The 27,537-nt window shown below is 40.2% G+C and overlaps 1 protein-coding gene across 2 annotated transcripts in view; it reads left to right on the top strand.

Annotated features, from left to right (window-relative positions):
- Positions 1–27,537, top strand: part of SLIT3 (slit guidance ligand 3) — a 1,020,157-nt gene that overhangs the window by 93,427 nt on the left and 899,193 nt on the right. For both annotated transcript variants that reach the window (XM_069763866.1, XM_069763867.1), the window contains exons 2-3: positions 14,489–14,560; positions 16,561–16,632. In XM_069763866.1, the coding sequence (XP_069619967.1) occupies positions 14,489–14,560; positions 16,561–16,632 (144 nt within the window). The remainder of the gene's footprint in view (positions 1–14,488; positions 14,561–16,560; positions 16,633–27,537) is intronic.

Below are 27,537 nucleotides of genomic sequence, written 5' to 3'. Positions count from 1 at the left end.
TCAATAGCGGCCTTAAGCTCATCCAGAGTGTTGGGTCTTGCGTCTCTCAACTTTCTCTTCACAATATCCCACAGTTTCTCTATGGGGTTCAGGTCAGGAGAGTTGGCAGGCCAATTGAGCACAGTAATACCATGGTCAGTAAACCATTTACCAGTGGTTTTGGCACTGTGAGCAGGTGCCAGGTCGTGCTGAAAAATGAAATCTTCATCTCCATAAAGCATTTCAGCCGATGGAAGCATGAAGTGCTCCAAAATCTCCTGATAGCTAGCTGCATTGACCCTGCCCTTGATGAAACACAGTGGACCAACACCAGCAGCTGACATGGCACCCCACACCATCACTGACTGTGGGTACTTGACACTGGACTTCAGGCATTTTGGCATTTCCTTCTCCCCAGTCTTCCTCCAGACTCTGGCACCTTGATTTCCGAATGACATGCAAAATTTGCTTTCATCAGAAAAAAGTACTTGGGACCACTTAGCAACAGTCCAGTGCTGCTTCTCTGTAGCTCAAAAGTGGCTTTACCTGGGGAATGCGGCACCTGTAGCCCATTTCCTGCACACGCCTGTGCACGGTGGCTCTGGATGTTTCCACACCAGACTCAGTCCACTGCTTCCTCAGGTTCCCCAAGGTCTGGAATCGGTCCTTCTCCACAATCTTCCTCAGGGTCCGGTCTCCTCTTCTCGTTGTACAGCGTTTTCGGCCACATTGTTTCCTTCCAACAGACTTACCATTGAGGTGCCTTGATACAGCACTCTGGGAACAGCCTATTTGTTGAGAAATTTCTTTCTGGGTCTTACCCTCTTGCTTGAGGGTGTCAATGATGGCCTTCTTGACATCTGTCAGGTCGCTAGTCTTACCCATGATGGGGGTTTTGAGTAATGAACCAGGCAGGGAGTTTATAAAAGCCTCAGGTATCTTTTGCATGTGTTTAGAGTTAATTAGTTGATTCAGAAGATTAGGGTAATAGGTCGTTTAGAGAACCTTTTCTTGATATGCTAATTTATTGAGACAGGTTTTTTGGGTTATCAGGAGTTGTATGCCAAAATCATCAGTATTAAAACAATAAAAGACCTGACAAATTTCAGTTGGTGGATAATGAATCTATAATATATGAAAGTTTAATTGTAATCATTACATTATGGTAAATAATGAAATTTAACACTATATGCTAATTTTTTGAGAAGGACCTGTATTTAAAGGGGAAATTACTTTTGATGAATCAGATGAAAGACAATATATGATGCTATTTAAGGCATTTTCAGAGGAGAGCATATAGGCAGCCAGCTACAGACGGACAATCCACTGGCCATTCTGATACCTTTGGTACAAGTTATCTGGGTGCTTTTTTTCTCACACACTTATTCCATCTGCCATCAGTAGTATATTGTATAAACCTTTATATAAAAGTTTTATTATCAGCAAATGTGTTTTTAGAGGCATGCCTCCCTCTGCGAGTACTCCTTGAGGAAGCCACCTCCTTGGGTGTTCTTATATGAAATTTGGGAGAGAAATTGTTTTTTTTAGTTAGGACTTTTTTTTTTTAGTTAGGACATTATAAGGGTTAAAAGTTTACAAGCAATTTCTCATTTTTCCTACAAAATTTACAAAACCATATTTTTTAGGGACTACCTCACATTTGAAGTGAGTTTGGGGGTCAATATGACAGAAAATACCCAAAAGTGACAACATTCTAAAAACAACCCTAACCATAGCCCCAACCATAGCTCTAACCCTAACCCTAGCTCTAATCCAAGCCCCAACCCCTAACCCTAGCTCTAACGCAGAGAAGAGAGAAATGAATGGAAGATCTGTCTTTTCTTTTTTTTTGTGATCGCCGTTATTCAGTGAATAGCGACGATCACAACAATGGGGACGGTAAAAACCGACCCGAATTATTTTCTCTTGGGTCTCAGCTAACCCCGGTAGCCGAGACCCCGGATATTTTCTGACGCTGGGGGACGATATACACTTATTTCTTAGCACCGTTAAAAACAGCGCAGAGGAATAACTACCCTTAACTGCCACCGTGAAAAGGCATATCAGCGGTCGTTAAGGATTTAAGGGCCCTTCAAATGCGACATGGTGTGAGCCATATTTTTCAGCCAAATTTGTCTTCCAAAATCCAGATATTGCTCATTCTGTGCTGACCCCTGACGTTTGTTCAAACAGAACTTTTTGACTACATGTGGAGTATCACCACGCTTGATAGAAAGTGGGTAACAAACTGTTGGGTCCACTTTTTGGCGTTACCGCTTGCAGAATTGAAAAAATGCAACATTTTAGAGGTAAAATGTAATTATTTTTTTCATTCCACTATGCATTAATACTTATGTAGCACCTGAAGGGTTCAAAAAAAGTCCCTCACAGTTTTGAAGTATTTGAGTGGTTCGGTTTTTTAAAATTGTATCACTTTTGAGTAGTTTCCAATACGTAGGCCCCTCTAAGTACATTTAAATCAGAATTGGTCCCTTAAGAAACAGGGTTTGTAAATAAAAAAAAAAAAGAGAAATTACTGCTTGTATCCCCTAACATCATAACAAACTAAAATGACTTTTGAAAAATGATGGATAATTAAAGTAGACATATGTGAAATGTCACTCATCGCAGCATGCAGCAGCGCTCCCCTCCTGCCTCCTCCAGCAGCGATGCTAGGACCCCGCTTCACTGCAGCCACCACCCCGGTAAGCAATAAGATGCATAGATTATAAGAAGCATCACTATTTTATTAAAAAAAAAGTTTTTTCCTATTTTTCTCCTCAAAATTTGCGGTGCGTCTTATAATCTGAAAAATACTGTAAATTCTAATTTTGCTATTTCACTTGCTATGTGGTATGTTCAGGTATAAAGATTAGGGCAATATGCAGGGAGTTTCTAAAATTTGGAAACACCATGAGGGGATGTATACATTGAGTCGTTTTGCTGAGTTTTTGGAGCAAAAATAGCATGTTTTTAGGAGGAATTGGGGAGTGTACGCTATTTTTCATCTTCAAAAATTTAAAAAAACAAAAATTGGATGTGCACTTACTCCAATAGTTAAAGTATGCGCGCGTACAAGCTTATTTGTGTTAGGGGCAGATCCAATGGAAAGACTTCTCATTCATTTATTTTGTAAAACCACTTTCCTGTTCTTATTTTCAGTCTTTTTAAGCCTTTTTTTCAGCTTTAAGTTTTGAAAAATGCCAGGTGGGGAAAAACAAAAAGTGCATGTCACTAATATGAAGCAGCTCATGATGAAATCTACTTCAAAACAGACATTCTTGAAATTCTACAAAACTTCTTCAAGAAACAAAACTCCTCGAAGAAGGAGCATTTCTGGAAACAGTTTCCACTAGAAGTGTAAGTGCGTCTGGTTGCTCAACTCAGAAAACTGCCTGAAAAAGTGCTTAAGACTATGTGCACACGTCATGATTTTCTGCAGAATTTGTCTGAACAAAACCAGACTTTTTCTGCAGGAAATCCACATGCGTTTTTTCCGCGTTTGTGATGCGTTTTTGACACGTTTTTTTCCCGGAGCTTTCCAATGCATTAAATAGCGGGAAAACGCAAAAAATCCGCAAAATTAATGAACATGCTGCGTTTTTTTACCGCGATGCGTTTTTTTTAAAAAAAAAAAACGCATCATGTGCACAAAAATTGCAGAATGCATTAAAAATGATGGGATGCTTATGTATGCTTTTTTTAAGCATTTTTCCCTCGGAAAATGGACGAAAAAACCGTGAAAAATCCTGAACGTGTGCACATAGCCTATAAGCTGCTAAAAGAATGTGCATATGCATTGCAATATCTACGGTAACTATATGCTGTGCATATGTTTAAAGGGCCTCTGTCACCCCCTCCAGCCGTTATAAACTAAAAGAGCCACCTTGTGCAGCAGTAATGCTGCATTCTAACAAGGTGGCTCTTTTAGTTTTTGGTGCATTTATTCCCAAAATAAAGCGTTTTATAATTTCTCCAAAATACCTTTCTTTAGACAGGGAGGCAGGTCTTAACCCCCCTGCTGGAAACGCCACACTGCCGTCACTCAAATCTTCAGGGGCGCCGGGCGCCGCCCCCTCCGCACTGTTTTCCCATGAAATCCGGCGCCTGCGCTGTTTAGTACTGGTTGGTGCAGGCGCAGTGAGCTCTGGCCGTCTGACCTCACATCCAGTCTTGCAGACTGCGCCTGTGCGGCCACCCACCTTGGGAATCCCAGCCCTGCAGTGTGTTATGCATTATGCACAGTGCGGGGCTGGGATTCCCAAGGTGGGTGGCCGCGCAGTCTGCAAGACTGGATGTAAGGTCAGATACAAAAACCGTGTGCACTACTGGAGAAGAATGGTGCTAGGTTAGGTTCCCACACCTTCATAGACTATAAAGAAAAAGAACCCAGCACTCAACTGATGCTTTAGTGCAATTTTAATCGTAGTAGTACCCAATAAACGTTTCGGTCCTTGAATGGACCTTCGTCAGTAACGTACTGTAGAATAATAGAATAGACCGTATGGTCATAGGGTACAAAAAAGCAGCGTCTTATGTGTGAGTCAGATAGGAGCGGTACTGAGGAGACCGAGCTGGATGGTGGTGCTGTCAGACGCGGTGTCCACGCTGCTTTTTTGTACCCTATGACCATACGGTCTATTCTATTATTCTACAGTACGTTACTGACGAAGGTCCATTCAAGGACCGAAACGTTTATTGGGTACTACTACGATTAAAATTGCACTAAAGCATCAGTTGAGTGCTGGGTTCTTTTTCTTTATAGTGGATGTAAGGTCAGACGGCCAGAGTTCACTGCACCTGCACTAACCAGTACTAAACGGCACAGGTGCCGGATTTCATGAGAAAACAGTGTGGAGGGGGCGGTGCCCTTGAAGATTTGAGTGACGGCAGTGTGGCGTTTCCAGCAGGGGGTTAAGACCTGCCTCCCTGTCTAAAGAAAGGTATTTTGGAGAAATTATAAAACGCTTTATTTTGGGAATAATTGCACCAAAAATTAAAAGAGCCACCTTGTTAGAATGCAGCATTACTGCTGCACAAGGTGGCTCTTTTAGTTTATAACGGCTGGAGGGGGTGACAGAGTCCCTTTAAGCCTTTTTTAGCTCCTTTTACCCGCTTTGTGCTTTGAAAGCTATTTAGGGGCTAAAAGAAGAGACCTGACCATTCTCCAGGCAGTTCCCACTTGGAAGCTCCTCAGTAGTTTATATCAAAATGTTTTAAATAAAACCTGATGGCAAAAACGCTGAAAAAAAAAAACTACTGAACAGACGCTTCAGGGCGTGAGAAGTTGGCATGTTCTGAAACTACTTTTAGGGCTCCTTTTCACTTGCGAGAAATACATGCGAGTCTCGCATGTTAAAACCAAGCTCTGGCGCCGGCACTCCAGAACGGAGCATGCGGCTGCATAGCAACACATGGAGCCGCACGATCCGCTCCCAAGTGCCGGTGCCAGAGCTTGGTTTTAACATGCGAGACTCGCACGTATTTCTCGCAAGTGAAAAGGAGCCCTAACTATCAAACTCAGACGGTGCTTTGGTGTCTGAGATGCCTTGTGCACATATCCAAAATCTTTTCCTTTTTTGACCACTTAAAAAAATTCATCTGAGCTGTCTTTTCATGGTGGCATAAACTGGAACCCACATGGTTATTAGTGAAAAAAATTAAATTTTCACATTGGGATAACAAATATGCATTTCACTTCTGGAAAACACCTGTACGAACAAAATGCACCCATCACCCGTAGATGAATTTGAGTTGTCGTTTTCTAAATGGAAGTCACTTTTGGGCGGGTGTCTGCTGGTCAAGCAATCCAGGAGCTTTGAGAATGCAATATGATATTCAAACCCCATTATAACAACATCTGTTCTCTAAAAGTTAAATAGCACTCCTTCGGGGTCTTTGCAAACTTAACAAAGTGTCCATAATCTATCAAAGTCAAATTTTCAGTACAAGTGTCAAATAACGCTCCTTTCCTTCAGAGCCTTATGTGCCCAAATAGTTTCTGGACACGTGGGGTATTGTCACCTTGAAAGAAGATTAGTAACAAATTACGTTTTTCATTTTCTTCAACTACCCTTGGTGAAAATGAAAAAATTGAAGAATGAAACATTTTTTAGATATAAATTTAATTTTTACATTAAATGTTATAAAATTGGCAAACACCTGTAAGTTCAAAGTGTTCACTACACCCCTAATTGAATTCCTTGAGTGCTGAAGTTTGCAAAATGGAGGCAGTTTCAGGGGGTTTCTGTCTTTCTGGCACCTCAGGGACTCTGCAAATGGGAAATGGCATTCAAAATGTATGTAATTCAAATTTTTCAAATAGTGTTTTTACCTTTCGGAGCCCTGCTATGTGCTCAATTTGCCACAAGAGCAGGAGGCAGTGGGATTGCCATGAGGGCTTTCTTATGAAAATGAATAATTTATAGCTACATCAGCATTTTGATGGAAAAAATATAATTTTTCTTTTTTTTTTTTTTGTTCCATGGTTAGGTTTAAGGAGTGCAGTTCTTAAAATTGCATTTCTTTTGGAATATGGTTTAATATAGATCCCTCCAAAGTGGCTTCAAAAGTGAATTGGGCCTTACAAAACCTGCTTAGTTTTTTGGTCTGCCTATAAAAAATAAAAGTCGGTACAACTTTTATAAGCCCAAAAAAGGATAGCAAATGGAAACCTTTTTATCTTTTGAAATCTAAGGGAAGCTAATCCTAACAGATAGTCAACCAGTATGTTATTCATTAATCGATCCAGATCATTTTTAGCACTGCACTGTTTAGAGACTCCCTGAGTAAAAGCAGTTGCAAAACAGAAACCAATTAAATTGACCTGCTTTGTTTAAGGGTGGATCCATTCAAAATGACAACTTTGTTTTTTTTTTTTTAGTATTCAATCTGATACAAATGTATGACAACCGGACTAATATATATATACATATATAGAGATAGAGCGAGACTAATGTAAAATAGCATAAACTGCTGGATTCTGGATTCACCTTCATCTTTAAATGTCTGTATTAGGCCCTATCCACACTATGTCCAGGCACATGGTCAGAAGATATGCTCTCCATGTGCACATTTAGGACTGTACCCTCGGCATCCACATCCCATAGGGACTTACTGGAAAGAAACCTATACAGCCTGCTATACACTTGTTTGTAGTGGCACGCTGTATAGCAAAGCCCAGTGTATTGTGCTTTCCTGTACATATAAACGATCTGCAGTCGCATACCAGCCAGATGGAGGAAAATTGAGCATACTTTCGGCCTCCATCAGGTGAATGTTCGCCTATGGCAACATTCCCGCATATTTTGAGGAAAGCTCCCCATGTTTATTGAAGGCTAAGCGCACAGACTCCACTTGCACCTAGCCTATCTCTACTGCACATACTAAAGGCAAAGCACATCTCCAAAAAATAGTGTGTGGATGCCTCTCACTGTACAATGCATGACCACAGTAATGTAGAATTACGTAGTGGCAATTCTACAGTGGGGACAATTTTGCTTCTTGCTTTTCTACTAGGGGAAATAAAGCAATTTTTGAGCAGGATACCGACCACTGTGATGCCCAATTAAGTCATCATGGAGTTGTTGGGCATTATGCTTTGGTTCAATTACCCATATTATGTCCAAAAGTAATTTCTTAAAGAGTTTGTCAGCATAATAGATTGACTGTTGAATGCCAAGTACAGGGGCTTGGTGCATCATGGCGAAGCCAAACATTTCTTTACACCTTCCCACCTACTTAGTTTTCCTCAGTCTCCTCCTTTCTCCTTTGATTGGCACCTTTGGTTTTATAGAACCAGACAAGGGAGTGGTAAAGTATGGCAAACAAGTAGCTAGGAAGGTGCACATATGTGTGCTGAGCACCTCTACTTGGTTTAAATATACATATATACGTATTACAGCTTTGGTTTAGTGCAGCCCTTGTCACTAACCACAGTTCTCCCCTCCACAAATTGGCTGAAGATGGAGGAATATATGACTAGATCTGTAAGTTGCCTCCTACCATGGAGAAACCACATTTGAAGTGTTTTATATTTGGAGGAGGGTGATGGACAGGTCTTGTTACATACTCCTTCACCCACAGCCATTTTTGCCAAAATGCTGCATGGACAGTTGCAGTAGAACCTGTAATGTTTATGTACTAATATGTCACCAACACATCTGTTAAATCAAATAAAGTGGTCGGTCCATTTAGTTGTTGCACGGGGTCTCATGTGACATATATATAGCCCAGCGTTAAGAAATAAATCGGAGTCATTGTCCGTTCTCCAAACAGTGTCCTATGTCATCATTGTTGGGCCACTGGGGACTGCTCAGCTAGAAAGAGGACAAAGTGTCTTTGACAGGCATATAACTATAAGTGAGTTTTGGATGACAATGGGAGGAGGAGATAATATGATACTCCAGGCACATCCACAAATGTTTTATCTATCCAGGACATCGGAGTAATCTGACCAGTTTCATATCATGTTGGGCTTCTTTCCATTATGCAGAAAGCAAGCATGTCAGGTTGCTAGAAATTACCGTGACATATTTGCATCTTGAAAGCTTAATCCTACCTGGTCTCCGAATGTCCTACGTGAATTTCTCCATTTAAATCCTTGTTCCCTTCTGCCTTCTTATGATTCATCGTGACGTTCATTCATAGCAGTCAAATTTAATTTCCTCTATGTAATGCTGTAATTGGCTTCTTATACAGAAGACAGACATTTAGATTGAAACAAACCTTTACTTGTCTCTGTGACATCTCCTTGCCGAACAATTAGTTTGGTGTTTGTGTTAACGTGGCCAGACATATTAAACATTAATATGACTCCTAGTACATTAACATTGTATCAAAAATCTGTCAAATGTGCACCTTCATTCTAGTTGCTATATGGAAACTGCTGTTTAAGGACATTTTAGTAAAAGTAAATATTTGTAGAACGCCATTTTTTGGATATTTGTTTTAGCAATTTCATCAGTACTCTTCCAATAAAATTGAGATTGAAATTCTTCTAATCTAGCAGTGATCAGAAAGGCAGGGACAGTAGGCGAGTCTCAGTGTAAAGTGCTGCGAGTGACCTCTTTATCACGACAGAACGGCGGCTTTACTGTTCTCATTCACACATCTAATTTTCTAGGCTACAAATCAGTTTTTCCAACAAGTTCCTAATTATTAGGTGTCCGGGAGTTGTCCTCTAGTTGTTACACATTTTCATGTGGCTATTAGTGATAATTAAGTGTGCTCGTTACTCGAGTTTTCCCAGCATGCTTGAGTCTCAACCAAGTATTGCCGGTGCTCGGAGGCGATGATCAGATCTAATCCCTGCATGTTGCAGCTTAAAGAAAAATGCAGGGATTATCTACCATACACAGTTAAACTGTAGCCATGTTTATTGGCTGTATTTCAGGGATCTGAGCATCGGCAATACTTGGTTGAGACTCGAGTATGCTCGGAAAACTCGAGTAAGGAGCACACTCGCTCATCACTAGTGGCTATGTCTTCTTTATATTGCTAAGGCCAGACCTACTTGTTATAGATGATACATTATTGAATAAATACTATGATTTGTTGCTCTTGTGCCTGGATAAGTTGGGTGATCGCTTTTTGAGACCTCTGACTGGCAGGCATATTGCTTGTTCAACCAAGAACAAAGGTATTGTATTGCTAACTTTTTTCACAAATGAACAGGACTCTAGTAACCTCCATATCAAACAGTTTACTGAGGACTGTTCTACCACAGATTATTCTATAAAAGTACATATAAACAATGTTAAACACCGCGCTCTACTATATGCAGATGATATAGTAAAGTGGATCTAGTTGATTCTGTGATGCTATCAGGGGTTATAAAAAAGAGAAAAGAAAAGACTTATTGGAAGTGTAGCATAAATCCAGATTGGAGTCCAAGTGTTTTTGAGAGGAAGTGATGCTCCTATTAGAAAGAAAAGGAAAAAAGAGGGGATGTTGGTAAAATGTGGTGTGGCTTCTCAGCGATACTCCTGGAGCGATATGATGGTGCTTATCAGATTGGACTTAATTTAGTCACAAATAGATGATGTGATAGGATGGTGATCCTTTTTGATGGATACTGAGAAGTGTAAATATTGGATCCTTTTCTGTGTATATTGCCCCAATCAGGATCCTGATGTGGAAGATGTATGTTCGCCTGTTTATGGACAAGATAGTGATCAATCTAGATTATCCATATATCAAGGCGAAAACCTATAATTCGTGTACTTACTACTGATTCAGTTGCCGATGTAGTATGCGGGCTTTCACGTGCTGCTATAGATGCGGGTGTGCTGGGTTTTAGGCTGTAATAGAGATTTTAAGAAGTGGAGATGGACAGTGAGTATGTAGAGAATCTTATAAATAGTAATAGGTTAGTAGTGCTCACCGACTGGTCCGCTTGTATTGTGTACCTCAAATCCCAGGAGGCTGTATGTTTCTAAATGAAGATGGCAGGACCGCAGGTAGATGGCGTGTGGCCGCTGAGCTGGGAGTCGGCAAATCCTATGTTTTCTCGTATTCTATAAAAGTAGATGAAAGAAGTATATGTAGACATGCTGGACATGAGCTGGTGTAGCCTCTCCCTGCAGGCACCTAGCAGTTCATTCACCCCCAGCAGGCAGAGCTTCTCTTTTAGTGATCTCCCCATCCGCACAGTGGTAGCTATATTCCTATATAGAAACCTTACAGTTACCGTATGTGGTTCCCATATATAATGTGGGGGAAACATAGGGGGACGCATAGTTAGGTCCAGAAATGTTTTGGCTTGGCATGCCACTATTTTTTATTTCAAATTACCGGTAAACAACTCGGATGAGATTGTAGTGTAGACTTTTGGGTTTAATTAAAGGGATTGAGAAAAAAATATCCTGTGAAACATTTAAGAATTGTAACCATTTTTCTCCTCTTCATTTCAAGAGCTCAAAAGTAATTAGACAAATTACTTACCATACATAAAATGATCATTTTTACTGCTTTGAAGAGAATTCTTGGCAGGCAATGACTGCCTTAAGTCTGTATACCATGGATGTCACCAAATGCTGGGTTTCCTCCTTTGTGATGCATTGCCATGATGCATAAAGCCTTATGTTTTGTCTTAATCATGTGAAATGCTGCTTAATGGGGATGATAACTGATGATTGACTCTCTATTGCAGAATATTCCCCTTGTTTGCCTTAAGAAACTCCTGGGTTGCTTTTGCAGTATGTTTTGGTCACTATCCATCTGTACTGAGAAGTGAAGTCCAACCTTGCTGCATTTGGTTGAATCTGAGCAGAAAGGATCGCCTTGTACGCTTACGAATCCATCCGTGCCCTTGCCAACACACTGCCTCCACCGTATTTTACATAAGATGTGGTGTTTTGACCATGAGCTGTTCCAAACCTTCTCCAGAATTTCTTCCTCCAAACATTCTGGTACAGGTTAATTTTGGTTTCGTCTGGTTAAAGAAAGCTTTTCTAGAACTGAGCTGGCTTCTTTAGATGTTTTTTGGCAAAGTCTATTACTTTCTGTTTTTAACCCATTATCTACCAATGTCCTTTTTTTGGGACGCCTAATCTTTAGCTTCTAGCAACTAAGATTTTATAATTTTTTTAATTAGGTCCAATTTTTTGTGTTGTGTTTATAAAATGAATGTTTTAAAAATAGGAAATCATGTCATTGTCATTTTTAATTAAATATTGGGACGCCCTTTTCTGAAAAACCCGTACTTGTAAAAATTTTCATTTGGCAAGTAATGGATTAAGGCTGCTTAATGGCTTGCACCTTGTGGTGAACACTTTGCGTTTGCTCTCATTAAATATTCTCTGTGATAGACTTAGATACTTATACACCTACTTACTGGAGAATGTTCTTCACTTGGGTGGATGTTGTGAAGGGGTTTTTCGTCGCCATGGGAAGGATTCTGCGATCATCTACCACTGCTGTCTTTCGTGGTCATCCAGACCTTTGATTTGCCAAAATCACCAGTGTGCTTCTTTTTTTTATCATTGTAGCAAACTGATGTTTTGGAGATCCCTAACATTTCTGCAATCTCGCTGATGGATTTCTATTTTTGCAGCCTAATGTTCAACCATTCATCAGCCTTAAAAATAGGCCAAATTAGAGTTTCTCAACAAAAACATCAAGGGAAGCCAGCCCAGTTCCGGAAAAGTATTTTTTAGATAGATGAAACTGAGACCAAAATGTACTAGAATTACATGAGGAAGAAAGTATGGAGAAGGCATGGATCAGTGACCCAAAACATACTGTGAAAGTAACCCAGGAGTTTCTCAAGAAAATAAAGTGGAATATTCTGCAATGGCCAACTTAATCATCAGATCTCAACTCCATGGAGCAGCATTTCACATGCTTAAGACAAAACTTACATCAGAAAGACTCACAAACGAGCAACAACTGAAGTCAGCTGCAGTAAAGGTCTGGCAAAGAATCACAAAGGAGGAAGCCCAGCACTTGGCAATATCCATGGCTTTAAGACTTCAGGGAGTCATTGCCTGCAAAGGATTCTCTACAAAATGTTAAAAATTAACACTTTATTTGTGGTAAAGGTAGTTTATCCAGTTACTTATGAACCCCTAACATGAGGAGGCTTTATAGAAAAATGGTTGCAATTCCCAGACATTTTACCAAAACCACAGCACTGAGGGTATGTGCACACGTTGCAGATTTCCTGCAGATCTGCAGCTTTTTTTTCCGCGCAGAAACGCTGCAGATCTGCAAGTGAGTTACAGTACAATGTAAATCAATGGCAAAAAAAAGGCTGTGCTAATGGTGCAGAAAAATCTGCACGGAAAACACAGCAGATTCAGGCTTTGTGCACACGATGCGGATTTTGCTGCGGATTTGACCGCTGCGGATCCGCAGCAGTTTTCCATGCGGTGTACAGTACAATGTAACCCTATGGAAAACAAAATCCGCAGTGCACATGATGCAGAAAAATCCGCGCCGATTCTCTGCGGAAAAAAAGGAGCATGTCACTTCTTTCTGCGGATTCCGCAGCGGATTTCAACTTGCACCAATAGGAAAGTGCAATTGAAAACCCGCAGAGGAATCCGCAGAAGAAACTGCACACAAATCCGCAGTGAAAACCGCAGCGGTTTTGCACTGCGGATTTTCCAAATCCGTGGCGGAAAAATCCGCGGAAAAATCTGCATCGTGTGCACATACCCTCAAAGAGTATGTGCACACGTTGCAGATTCTCTGCAGATCCGCAGCGTTGTTTGAGGTGCAGAAACGCTGCAGATCTGTAATTGATTTACAGTACAATGTAAATCAATGAGAAAAAAAATGCTGTGCACACTTTGCGGAAAATCCGCTGCGGAAACGCTGTGGTTTAAGAGAAGTAGCATGTCACTACTTTTTTGTGAATCTGCAGCGTTTTTGTACCCATTCCATTATAGAAAACCGCAGCAAAAACGCACAAACGCTGCGGAACTGCACAAAAAACACGACAAATCCGCAGGTGCGTTTTCTGCCAGGAGAGGCAGAATCCGCACCAGAAATTCCTAAGCCTAATCCGCAACGTGTGCACATAGCCAAAAAAGGACCATGTCAATTCTTTGTGCAGAACTGCTGCATTTCTGCATCCATTCCATAATAGAAATCTGCAGGGGTAAAAAAGGAAGAAATCTGCACAAAAATCAGCAACGTGTGCACATACCAAAAAAGGTGCAGATTCTGACCTGCGTTTTCTGCCAAGAAATGCAGAATCTGCACAGAAAATTCCACAGTCAAATCTGCAATGTGTGCAAATAGCCTAAGTATTCTTTTCAGTTTCAAGTCTTGCACAGCTCCTTAGCTAAAATGTTGACACACGATGTGACTGAGGTTACACATTGTGCGTTGCCTGCTCTTAATATTTAATACCACCATTCCAGGCAATCTGTGTCTCAGGAACGTCTGTTATTACTGGGCCAAAACATCCAACTAAATATGTAGCGCCTCACTTTTAAAGAAATTTTGAACTTAGAATGAATTCCGTGCGGAATTCTTTCTACTTAAGTCATTTTTAATATCTATTGTAAGTAAAGTTGGGGTTTATGTTGGGCAGTAAGTACTGGAAGTTTCCATAGAATACATTACCGTTGACTGCAATTGCGATGCATTTTGATCTTCGAAAAGTCACTCCTGATTCACTTCAGTTTGCGTTGCTCCAAATTGTTGAGTGGCTAAGAATTGTATTATCAAAATATTTTAGTTTGAAGCTTATTTTAGGTGTAGCCGATATCAGTTTATAAAAGTTTATAGTTACAGATGGTGACAATACAGTGATTTCAGCTATTATTTGTTTACGGTAAAATCTGAATTAAGTATTTTTGTATTTAATGCCCAACATGAAAATTACTATTTACATGTAATATGAATCCACCATCAGTGGCTGGAACAACTGAATAACTATCTTAATAAAAATTGATTTTCATTTTATTTCATAAAGATGTTTCTACAGTTAACTGCAGAATATAGGTTTTATTTTATATTTATAATAATTATTGCTGTTTTTTTCCTTTTTTTTTAGAGACTTGGATAAAAATAACATTACAAGGATTGCGAAGACAGATTTCGCTGGTCTTAAAAATCTTCGAGTACTGTAAGTTGCAAAATAATAAACAAGAATATGAACTGAAAACATCCTGCACTTCTTTGAGATGGTGATTTCCATAAAATGTAACAACAAATGTTTTTGATACTTTCTTACTTTAAAGGAAATTGTCAGCAGGTTTTTGCTATGTATTCGGTGACAGCTTGAGGTAGGGGTTGAAATAGAGATTTTAACAATGTATCACATGTCAGGCTGTGTGCTGTTGTTGGTTTACTTCCAATGAAGGTTTTATTATTTGGTGATCACACTACAGCAGTGCATGCATGCTAGTCCAATTCCGCCCCCTCCTGTAATAAGCAGCACACTGTCTATAGACTATGTATATGCAGAACCTGGTATGTTTGGTTGCAGCTTTTTCAGCTCTGCTGCATTTCTAGATCTAAGAACTCTGATTGTGGCAGTTTACTGGGTGCCGCAGCTCTAAGTGACACATCTTTGACAAAAACCTGGTGACAGATTCCCTTTAAAGATTGGTTAGAGACAACCTGTGATACTATTTGACAAGCTGATTATTAGTAGGATTAGTAGTAAATGTTGACCACACTGGTTGTTCTGATAAACTCTCCCTAATTCAGTGATTTGAATATATTTTGTGTATACACAAAATCGGCTTATGTGGGCTTGGTAAGCAGGACTCACAGTACTGTAATAATTTTTTCCTGCTTTTTATGCAAAAGTCGTATTTTTCAAATCCTAGAAACTGCTATGAGTGAGTTTGGTATCAATTGTCTGTTTTCACAAAGGGAAGTCTAAATCAAATGAAAAGTTGGCTGTATAAGGAGTCTGTCACCCCCACACCCCTATAAAAATAATACCAGCACTTTACTGGTCATTGTATTAGTGGCTGAGAAATGGACTTCTTATCCATATGCAAATGAGGGGGCTTCAGGATACTCTTGGCCAAGCATGGCCAAGGATCAGTGCAACATCACACCCTCAATTTTCATTTTTAGTACTCCCCTTGATCTTGATTGACCGCACTTCCTTACTGAATCCATATGCCTTAACGAGCACACTAACATTGCAGGAACCCAAAAATGTGCATAAACTGTTAGTCTGGTTGCAATCAAATGTGTGGATCCTGTCTACGGTCACTGCTACCTTCACTGATATACCTGGAAGTTTAATAAATGAGTAGCTCCTGACGTAATTCCATTAACTTGCTGGGATGCAGACTGCGTTCAGGCAGTGCTTGCTCTGGGTGAGTAAGTGCCATCAATCAAGACTTGCATAATATAAAATTTAGACCATGTCGACCTTAGTAAGCCATATTCACTGGGGTTTGACAGTTCCTTGTCAGTTAATCAAATGTTCCTCCCAAAGATGTAGCCTATATCATAATGTTACAAAAATCCTATATCGTAATGTTACAAAAACATCACCTCCCCGACTCTAAGGTTGATCGGTGGTAAGATTATTACCTTAGGAGTTCTTCTTAGTCCCACCTAAAAACTGTTTTCACTATTCTGCACAACAGATAAAGTATGTACATCAAAGTATACGCCTAGATATTATTCAGTTATCCTTGGGCCATAACAAATAAATATGACGTGAAATGAACCTAAGCTTACTACTGTTGACCAGCTCAGGATTCAGGTGTATAGTTTGGAGAGTCACCAAGGTGCCAGTGAAGTAAGAAATGTCATGTATCTTATCAGAGAACGCTGCTTCATTCTCCTCCTGGACTGATCATTTACTATCAATTCATCTGTAAAATCTGTCATTTGTGAATTGGGACTTTTCGAATACTGAGATAGGAGATAACAGTTGTTGCTCATGAAACTCAATGGAAAGCGAGGAGGAAAGTGGAGGACGTAGCTAGAAATCGACAGACTTGCTATTGAAAGTTCACTTGAAGTTAAACTTGAAATATTTACCTGGAAAAATGTTTCCAGTGTTTTTCATGTGCAGTTTGTATTTGGTTGTTAAATATACGGTAATTAGAAGCAATTTAATTTTTTTCATGACTGAAATGCTTTGTTTTGCAGGCACTTGGAGGAAAACCAAATCAGCATCATTGAGAGAGGAGCATTTCAAGACCTAAAGCAATTAGAACGGATGTAAGTACTTACTACTAATCAAACGTTACACAAAAAGTAATGATTTTAGTTTCAGATGCTGAAAAGTGAAAACAGTCAAAGTCTAGTTGACCAAAAGAAAAAATGAGAAATAACAGGTTAGGTGTCCTAGAATAAACAACTAATATTTACACATGTTTGAAGAAGCCTCCCATTATTACTTTTTTCATTAAATGTGTATATATGTGCATGTAATGTTAGAGTATTAATATACTCGCATGCTGCTACTCTCTCCAGTGTTGAGCGCCGTTCTTTTCTACTGAAGGATGTCACTTAACTACAGTCTGGCCGTCTCACTGGAAGCCTCTTTTACAATGAAAACCTATAGAGCCTTGTTCTGATGTTCCATAGACTTGAGTGGTAAAGCCTTGGCCAGAGCATGCAGTGCACAGTGACCCGGAGAGTCTGCAGAGAGGTGATGTCAATGAGAAATAGAAAGTGACGGCGCTGCACACAGGAGATTATTTCAATACACTCAAACTCACACCATACATATGTACACACATTTAATGAAAAAAATATTCATGGGAGGCTTCTTTGATAGTGAAGGGCGAACCCCAGGATGTTCGGGTTCTGCCAAACACATAAAAGAAAAAAAATAAATAAAGTTTGGTTTGGCTACCTAGAACGGTACCTGAACCCGCACCCCATTCAGATGAATGAGGGGGGCCGAACATCCATTGTTTGCCACACTGTCATCCGCATGACAGTGCACAAACACTGGCTCTTATCGATGGTAAGATTATTACTGCCGGTCAGAGAGCTGCGGCTCCAATGATGTCAGATGACAAGCCGGCAGCGGTGAGCAGTGCTAAAAACGCCCATTCCATCGAAGCCCTAGTCTCCTGTAAAAAAACAAATATAAAAAACAATCATATCCCTCTCCTATCAGACATATTGCATTATAGGGAACCTGTAAGCAGGATTGTGCATAGTAACCTACAGACAGTGTCAGGTCAGCTATATACTAATTAAAATGATACCTTGGTTGATTAAAACCATCTTGTGGTTGTTTTTTTTAACTTTATTTTAACTTTATTTTCAGTTTTGAGTTAATGATATGCTCGTGCCCTGGGGCGGACTGTGGGGGTCTTCATGTGGTGCTCTGATTAGTTACAATATTTATAATGCAGACTGCTGACAGGTCACTGATCCCTCCCTGACCTGCTCTGTAGTATTCATAATGAATACCTGTACATACTGAAGCAAAAACCCTTCTGCAGTCAGGTGCCGCCCATGGTACCTGCACTGCAGCATAATCGCATGTTTAGTGTCCATTTAATACCTATTCTTGTTGTTATTGTGCAAAAAAAAAATCAATTTGAAAATGGTGCCCGCCGTGCCTGTAGAGTAGCTGCTATCAGTGTGTTTAGAGAACCAAAAGCTGCTATTTCGCAGATGCTGGCGGCACCATCTTGTAGGAGGAATTTTTTTTTCCTTCTCCAGCAATATGGCACCGCCTGCGCAATAGCAGCTATTGGATCTCTATACACACCTATAGCAGCTACTGTGCAGGCGCCATATTCAAATTGATTTTTTTTTCTTGCTCAATTACATCAATAAACGATATTAACTGGACACTAAACATGTGATTATGCTGCCGAGCAGGTGCCACAGATGGCTGCAGAAGCTTTTATTTTTTTTTTTTCAGTATGCACAGGTATTCATTATGTAAACTAGGGGGCAGCTCAGTGAGGGATCAGTAACCTGTCAGCAGTCTGCATTATGAATATCTAATCCGAGCACCACTTCTTCAAAGTAGCCACCTTTTGCTTTGATGACTGCTTTGCACACTCTTGGCATTCTCTTGATGAGCTTCAAAAGGTAGTCACCGGAAATGTTCTTCCAACAATCTTGCAGGAGTTCCCAGAGATGCTTAGCACTTGTTGGCCCTTTTGTCTTCACTCTGCAATCCAGCTCACCCCAAACCATCATGATTGGGTTCAGGTCTGGTGACTGTAGAGCACAGGTCATATGGCGTAGCACTCCATCACTCTCCATCTTGGTCAAATAGCCCTTACACAGCCTGGAGGTGTGTTTGGGGTCATTGCCCTGTTGAAAAATAAATAATGGTCCAACTAAACGCAAACCGGATAGAATAGCATGCCGCTGCAAGACGCTGTGGTAGCCATGCTGGTTCAGTATGCCTTCAATTTTGAATAAATCCCCAACAGTATAACAAGCAAAGCACCCCCACACCATCACACCTCCTCCTTCATGCTTCACGGTGGGAACCAGGCATGTAGAGTCCATCCGTTCACCTTTTCTGTGTCGCACAAAGACACGGTGGTTGGATCCAAAGATATCAAATTTGGACTCCTCAGACCAAAGCACAGATTTCCACTGGTCTAATGTCCATTCCTTGTGTTCTTTAGCCCAAACAAGTCTCTTCTGCTTGTTGCCTGTCCTTAGCAGTGGTTTCCTAGCAGCTGTTTTACCATGAAGGCCTGCTGCACAAAGTCTCCTCTTAACAGTTGTTGTAGAGATGTGTCTGCTGCTAGAACTCTGTGTGGCATTGACCTGGTCTCTAATCTGAGCTGCTGTTAACCTGCGATTTCTGAGGCTGGTGACTCGGATAAACTTATCCTCAGAAGCAGAGGTGACTCTTGGTCTTCCTTTCCTGGGGCGGTCCTCATGTGAGCGAGTTTCTTGGTAGCGCTTGATGGTTTTTGCCACTGCACTTGGACACTTTCAAAGTTTTCCCAATTTTTCGGACTAACTGACCTTCATTTCTTAACCCCTTAATCCCGTATGACGTACTATCATCCCAGGTGACCTGGGACTTAATTCCCAGTGATGGGATAGTATATCATATGCGATCGGCTGCGCTGACGGGGGGAGAGCGGCCGATCGCAATGTTCCAGCGGTACAGGGAAGCATCGCACAGGGAGGGGGCTCCCTGCGGGCTAACCTGAGACAATCTGTACAAGGCGATGTGCTCACCTTGTGCCAAGCTTCTCCTCCCTGCAGGCCCCAGATCCAAAATAGCCGCGGGGCTACTTCCGGGTCCTGTAGGCAGGTAGCTTACCAAGTGCCTGCTCAGAGCAGGCGCTGGTAAGCCAGGAGCAGTGCACGTCAGATCGCTGATCTGACACAGTGCTCTGTAAAGTGTCAGATCAGTGATCTGTCACTATACAGTGATGTCCCCCCTGGGACAAAGTACAAAAGTAAAAAAAAAATATTAAATGTGTAAAAAAATAAATAAAAAAAATCCTAAATGAAGAGAAAAAAATTTGTTCCCATACATTTCTTTATCTATATATATATATATATATATATATATATATATATATATATATATATATATATATATATATATATATATATATATATATATATATATATATATATATATAAAACAATAAAAGTATACGTTTAGTATCGCCGCGTCCGTAACGACCCGACCTATAACACTGGCCCACTAGTTAACCCCTTCAGTGAACACCGTAAAAAAAAAGACAAAAAACAGCGCTTTATTATCATACCGCCGAACAAAAAGTGGAATAACGCTGTAATCGCACTGACCCATAGAATAAAACTGCTTTATCCATTTTACCAAACATGGAACGGTATAAACGCCAACCCCCCCCCCCCCCACCCCAAAGAAATTCATGAATTGCTGGTTTTTGGTCATTCTGCCTCACAAAAATTGGAATAAAAAGCGATCAAAAAACGTCACGTGCCCAAAAATGGTGCCAATAAAAACATCAACTCGTCCCACAAAAAACAAGACCTCAAATGACTATGTGGACCAAAATATGGAAAAATTATAGATCTCAAAATGTGGTAACGCAAAAAATATTTTTTGCAATAAAAAGCGTCCTTTAGTGTGTGATGGCTGCCAATCATAAAAATCTGCTAAAAAAACGCTATAAAAGTAAATCAAACCCCCCTTCATCACCCCCTTAGTTAGGGAAACAAAAAAAATAAAAAATGTATTTATTTCCATTTTACTCGTTAGGGTTAGGGCTAGGGTTAGGTTTAGGGTTAGGGCTATGGTTAGGGTTGGGCTTAGGGCTAGGCTTAGGGCTAGGGTTGGGGATAGGGTTAGGGCTGCGGCTAAAGTTAGGGTTATGGCTGGTGCTAAAGTTAGGGTTGGGGCTAAAGTTAGGGTTAGGGTTGGGGCTAAAGTTAGGGTTAGGGTTGGGGCTAAAGTTAGGGTTTGGATTACATTTACGGTTGGGAATAGGGTTAGGGGTGTGTCAGGGTTTTGGGGGAAAAAAATAATTTTTAATTTTATGACTCTGCATTATAAACTGTAGTGAAACACTTGGGGGTTCAAAGTTCTCTCAACACAACTAGATAAGTTCCTTTGGTCTAGTTTCCAATATGGGGTCACATGTGGGTGATTTGTACTGTTTAGGTGCATCAAGGGCTCTGCAAATGCAACGTTACGCCTGCAGACCAATCCATCTAAGTCTGCATTCCAAATGGCGCTCCTTCCCTTCCGAGCTCTGCCATGTGCCCAAACGGTGGTTCCCCCCCACATATGGGGTATCGGCGTTCTCAATACAAATTGGTTAGCAACGTTTCGGGTCCAATTTCTCCTGTTACCCATGGGAAAATACAAAACTGGGGGCTAAAAAATAATTTTTGTGAAAAAATTTTTATTTTTTTATTTTCACGGCTCTGCGTTATAAACTGTAGTGAAACACTTAGGGGTTCAAAGCTGTCAAAACACATCTAGATAAGTTCCTTAGGGGGGCTTATTTCCAAAATGGTGTCACTTGTGGGGGGTTTCAATATTTAGGCACATCAGGGAATCTCCAAACGCAACATGGCGTCCCATCTCAATTCCAGTCAATTATGCATTGAAAAGTCAAATAGCGCTCCTTCCCTTCCGAGCTCTGCCATGCGTCCAAACAGTGGTTTACCCCCACATATGGGATATCAGCGTACTCGGAACAAATTGTACAACAACTTTTGGGGTCCATTTTCTCCTGTTACCCTTGGTAAAACAAAACAAATTGGAGCTGAAGTAAAATTTTTTTGTGAAAAAAAGTTAAATGTTCATTTATTTTTAAAACATTCCAAAAATTCCTGTAAATCACCTGAAGGGTTAATAAACTTCTTGAATGTGGTTTTGAGCACCTTTAGGGGTGCTGTTTTTAGAATGGTGTCACTCTTGGTTATTTTCTATCATATAGACCCCTCAAAATGACTTCAAATGTGATGTGGTCCCTAAAAAATATTGGTGTTGCAAAAATGAGAGATTGCTGGCCAACTTTTAACCCTTATAACTTCCTAACAAAAAAAATATGGGATCCAAAATTGTGCTGATGTAAAGTAAACATGTGGGAAATGTTACTTATTAATTATTTTGTGTGACATATCTCTGTGGTTTAAAGGCATAAAAAATACAAAGTTGGAAAATTGCAAAATTTTCAAAATTTTCGCCAAATTTCCATTTTTTTCACAATTAAACACACGTTATATCTAAGAAATTTTACCACTATCATGAAGTACAATATGTCATGAGGAAACAATGTCCGAATCGCCAAGATCCGTTGAAGCGTTCCAGAGTTATAACCTCATAAAGGGACAGTGGTCAGAATTGTAAAAATTGGCCCGGTCATTAACGTGCAAACCACCCTTGGGGCTTAAGAGGTTAAAGTAATGATGGCCACTTGTTTTTCGTAGCTGCTTTTTTCTTTCCCTAATACAAATTCCAACAGTCTATCAGCGGTGTATCCACCAGACTTCTGCTCAACACAACAGATGGTCCCAACCCCATTTATAAGGCAAGAAATCCCACTTATTAAACCTGACAGGGCACACCTGTGAAGTGAAAACCATTTCCGGCGACTACCTCTTGAAGCTCATCAAGAGAATGCCAAGAGTGTGCAAAGCAGTCATCAAAGCAAAAGGTGGCTACTTTGAAGAACCTAGAATATAAGACATATTTTCAGTTGTTTCACACTTTTTTGTTAAGTATATAATTTCACATGTGTTGATTGATAGTTTTGATGCCTTCAGTGTGAATTTACAATATTCATAGTCATGAAAATACAGAAAAATCTTTAAATGAGGTGTGTGCAAACTTTTGGTCTGTACTGTATATCAAAACATGGTGATGCAAAAACTAGTTTTAGCAATAAAAAGCGTCTTTTAGTGTGTGACAGCAATCAAACGTAAAAACCCGATCTAAATCTGGTATCGCTGTAATCGCACCGACCCGAAGAATAAAGTCGCCTAATCACTTATGCCGCACAAGGAGAGACATACAAAATAAAACCAATTCTTCACATGCTGTTGATTTTTTTTTTTTTTTTTTTCATTCTGCCTCCTGCCCTCTGCACTGAGTGCTTACACTGGGGATTCCGAGTAAGTCTCTGAAATAGGTGATTCAGACAGAACCTCTGGCTGAAGAATCCCTATAATGAGGCAGATGGAGGCACTGTGGCTGAAAAAGATTTTTGCTGAAATTTTTTTTTTTTTCATGGATTAACGTTATAAACTTATGTGAAGCACCTGGGGGTTCAAGGTGCTCAATACACATCTAGATAATGTCCCAAAATGGTAGGTTTCCAAAATGGTGTCACTTGTGGGGGGTTTCCATTGTTTAGGCACATCAGGGGCTCTTCAAGCGTAACATGGCATCTGCTAATTATTCCATCAAATTTTGCATTCCAAAAGTCAAATGACACTCCTTCCCTTCCACGCCATGCCGTGTGCCTAAACAGTAGTATTCCCCCATATGTGAGGTATTGGTGTACTCAGCAGAAATTGCACAACAGATGGAATGGAGCAATTTCTCCTTTTACCCTTATGAAAATGCAAAATACGGAGCTAAAAAAGATTTAATTGGAAACAATGTGATTTTTTTTTTTTTCCCTTCTACAGCTCTACGCTATAAACTTCTGTGAAGCACCTGGGGGTTCAAGGTGCTCAGTACACATCTAGATAAGTTCCATAAGGGCTCTAGTTTCCAAAATGGTGTCTCTTGTGGGTGGTCTCCACTGTTTAGGCACATCAGAGGCTCTCCAAATGCGACATGGCATCCACTAATTATTCCATCAAATTTTGCATTTCAAAAGTCAACTGGCGCTCCTTTCCTTCCGAGCCCTGCTGTGTGCCCAAACAGTAGATTTCCCCCACATATGGGGTATCGACATGCTCAGGAAAAAGTACACGTTTATTTTTTCCTTCCACATTCCAAAAATTCCTGTGAAGCGCCTGAAGGGTTAATAAACAACTTGAATTTGGTTTTGAGTACCTTGAGGGTATGTGCACACGCTGCAGATTTTGCTGCAGATTCGCAGCTGTTTTCCATGAGTTTATAGTACCATGTAAACCTATGGAAAACAAAAGCTGCAGTGCAAATGCTCTGGAAAAAAAAAACTTGCTGAAACGCAGCATGTCAATTCTTTGTGCGGATTCCGCTGCGGTTTACACCTGCTCCATAATAGGAATCCGCTGGTGTAAAATCGCAGGTGGAATCCGCATAAAAACGGCAGGTAATCCGCCGTGCGGTTTACCTGCGGATTTACAAAACAGGTGCGGAAAAATCCTCAGAGATTCCATCTACGTGTGCACATACCCTTAGGGTTGCTGTTTTTAGAATGGTGTCACTTTTGGGTATTTTCTTTCCAAAATTGGGCTGATGGAACTTAGACATGTGGGAAATGCTATTTATTAACTATTTTGTGTGACATGACTCTTTGATTTAAGGGCATAAAAATTTAAAAGTTTGAAAATTGTGAAATTTTTAAAAACTTTAACCAAATTTCCATTTTTTTCACAAATATACACAAGTCATATCTAAGAAATTTTACCGCTATCATAAAGTACAATATATCACGAGAAAACAGTCTCGGAGTCTCAGAATCACCAGGATCCATTGAAACGTTTCAGAGTTATTACCTCAAAGTGACAGTGGTGAGAATTGTAAAAACTGGCCTGGTCATTAAGGTGAAAACAGTCTTCCTCTCAAAGGGGCTCTGCACTACTAGGAACGTTATCCGTAATAGGCTCAGGGTGGTAGAATTAAAAAAAACAAAAAATGTGGAAAACCAGCGGACCGGTGAGGTTATGGTACGGGAAGGTTTCAGATTTTTTCTTTACACTGCCCTCACCTATTAAGGTAACCTTTTTATAGTAGTGATCTGCCTTAGAAATGCAAAACGGTGTCAGTTATATATTACTTTTTTTAAATACCTCTATAAATAAAGTTTTGGTAAATAACAGTGTATAATTTTATATGTGCCCATTAATGCCATTGTCTCAGTAGGGTATTGTATAATGCAAAATGTATTACTGTCAGTTCACAAGAGAAAACATGAAAAGAATCCGGACCTTGTAGATAAGCGATGGTCATTGAGCTCTCGGAGGTTAGGTTCTGTTATTAGCGGGATCATGCACCATTATTGCAGACATTCTGCAGGCTTGTGTAAGAAAATGAGCTAAGCTTTAAAAACTGTGTCTCACATGTTTGCTGTAATAATCTGATATGTCTTGGTTTCAAATATGTAAAGAATGTAGTTGGACTTTTTTTTGGATGAAGTTAGTCAGTCTCAAAGTTACAAAAGCCTCACATTTTTGTCACTTTGCCTTTTCATATTGAGAAGTTTTACTTTATTTTGCTGCACCACCAAACTTATAAGGGTATGTTCCCACAGTCAATAAACGCTGCGGGTTGGGCGCTACATACATCTGCAGCATCCAACCCGCAGCAGACAGATGATACAGCATAGTGGATGGAATTTGAAGAAATCCCATCTCCACTCTGCGTGCATCGGCACCTGCAGCTTCCCTGCGGAGATGGACATGCGTCCATTCAATGAATACATGCGGAATCACCTGTGTTCAAAAGCCGGCAGCACTTTGGACAGAGCGGACAAGTGCTGCTTCCAATGCACTGTCGGTTCCTGACCGTGGGAACATACCCTAAATGGTACAAGTCATTGATATTAGGGAGCGCAATGCCTTTCTGGAAGCTGTAAATCTTCTTCTTGCCGGGTGTATTATAAACAGATTAAAGCCAATATTTATCACAACACTGCACAGCACACTCTATAGTGCCTGCTGAGGAGGAGCATTCGCCAGACCAGTCCTTCCGACTCTTCCATAGAAAAGCAGATTTCCCAGTGGGTGTTGAGAAGGCTAATTACTGGTCTGATCACATGCTCCTCCACCAGCAGCCATTACAAGGAGGGAGAAGCTAGAGGTTGATGGTTGATATAAACGTGCTGCTGTTAGTATGCAAACAATATCTTTAGGACAGCATTAGTGATGAGCGAATATACTCGTTACTCGAGATTTCTCGAGCATGCTCGGGGTCCTCCGAGTATTTTTTAGTGCGCAGAGTTTTAGTTTTTCTTGCTGCAGCTGAATGATTTACATCTGTTAGCCAGCATAAGTACATGTGGGGGTTGCCTGTTTGCTAGGGAACCCCCACATGTACTTATGCTGGCTATCAGATGTAAATCATTCAGCTGCGGCAAGAAAAACTAAAACTCCAAGCACTAAAAAATACTCGGAGGACCACCAAGCATGCTCGAAATCTCGAGTAACAAATATTTTCTCATCACTAGACAGCATACATGTTCATAGGGGTGGCCTCAGGCCTGAGTAACCCAACCACCACACGCAATAGCCATGGAACTACTCCCAACAATATTGTATACAAGCAAGAAATTAGAGTACAGAAATCCAAAACAAGAAGTACAATCAAGATAATTTTTATTTTACTAATAAATATAAGGCACCAAAATGACGTAAAACATGGTCATATCATAAACAGAGTTTTTAGCAAGACAAAGATTCAGGTGCAGCGGAACACCTGCAGACAAACAGCACAACCAAGCAAGATCATTTAAGAAAATATATCATTTTAAGTAAAGTGTCAGTGCTTCAAGTATATCCAGAGTTAAATAGTGATGATAGGGGTAGCAATGTCAAAACATAGTGTGGTCAGTGTGACATATAGTAAAAATGTAAAGCTGATCATATTACAACATGGCATCCGTTAAAAATCACATAGGTTCAATAATTCTTACCCATAGCTGTGATGCCCACCGCACGTGTGACCCCTACGCGCGTTTCGCGTGGGCTGAGATCTATCTATCTTTTATCTATATATTATCTATCTATCATCTGTCTGTCTATATCTGTCTGTGTGTGTGTGTGTGTAAACATCATTTTTCAATGGAGTATGTAAAATAAGAGGTTGGACAAAGAAATTGCATCACATTTCTTTTTTTTTTTTTTTTGTTAAATAAGAGATCTTTATTTGGGTTACAAAAAACGCAGACAAATCCGCATGAAAATCCACACAAAAACACATCAAAACAGCAGCAAAAACACGCAGATTTTTACCTTCGTTTTCTGCCAAGAGATGGAAATTCTGTGCAAAAAATTCTGCAGACAAATCTGCAATGTGTGCACATACCCTTAATGCTTTTTTGCTCCAAGCACACTATACAAAGACCATTATTACCAATATACCTTCTGTACTAGGCTAAAATAGTACTACCATAAAATAACCACTACCCTTAGCACTACACAGTGAATAAATACTTCTATGCAGCAAAAGCCTATGATACCACTACACCTCATTATACACTGCTCAAAAAAATAAAGGGAACCCTAAAATCCCACTTCCTAGATATCACTGAGTTAAATATGCCAGTTGTAAATCTTTATTCATTATATACTGGAATGTGTTGAGAACAATAAAGCCTAAAAATGATCAGCATAAGTCACAACTAATATCCCATGGAGGTCTGGAGTTGAAATGATGCTCAAAATCAAAGTGGAAAATGAAGTTACAGGCTGATCCAACTTCAATGGAAATACCTCAAGACAAGGTAATGATGCTCAGTAGTGTGTGTGGCCTCCACGTGCCTGTATGACCTCCCTACAATGCCTGGGCATGCTCCTGATGAG

Source organism: Ranitomeya imitator, chromosome 4 (assembly GCF_032444005.1).
Source record: "Ranitomeya imitator isolate aRanImi1 chromosome 4, aRanImi1.pri, whole genome shotgun sequence".
Classification (NCBI taxonomy): domain Eukaryota; kingdom Metazoa; phylum Chordata; class Amphibia; order Anura; family Dendrobatidae; genus Ranitomeya; species Ranitomeya imitator.
Note: the sequence above shows the minus strand (reverse complement) of the source record. Positions and strands in the feature narration are given on the sequence as shown.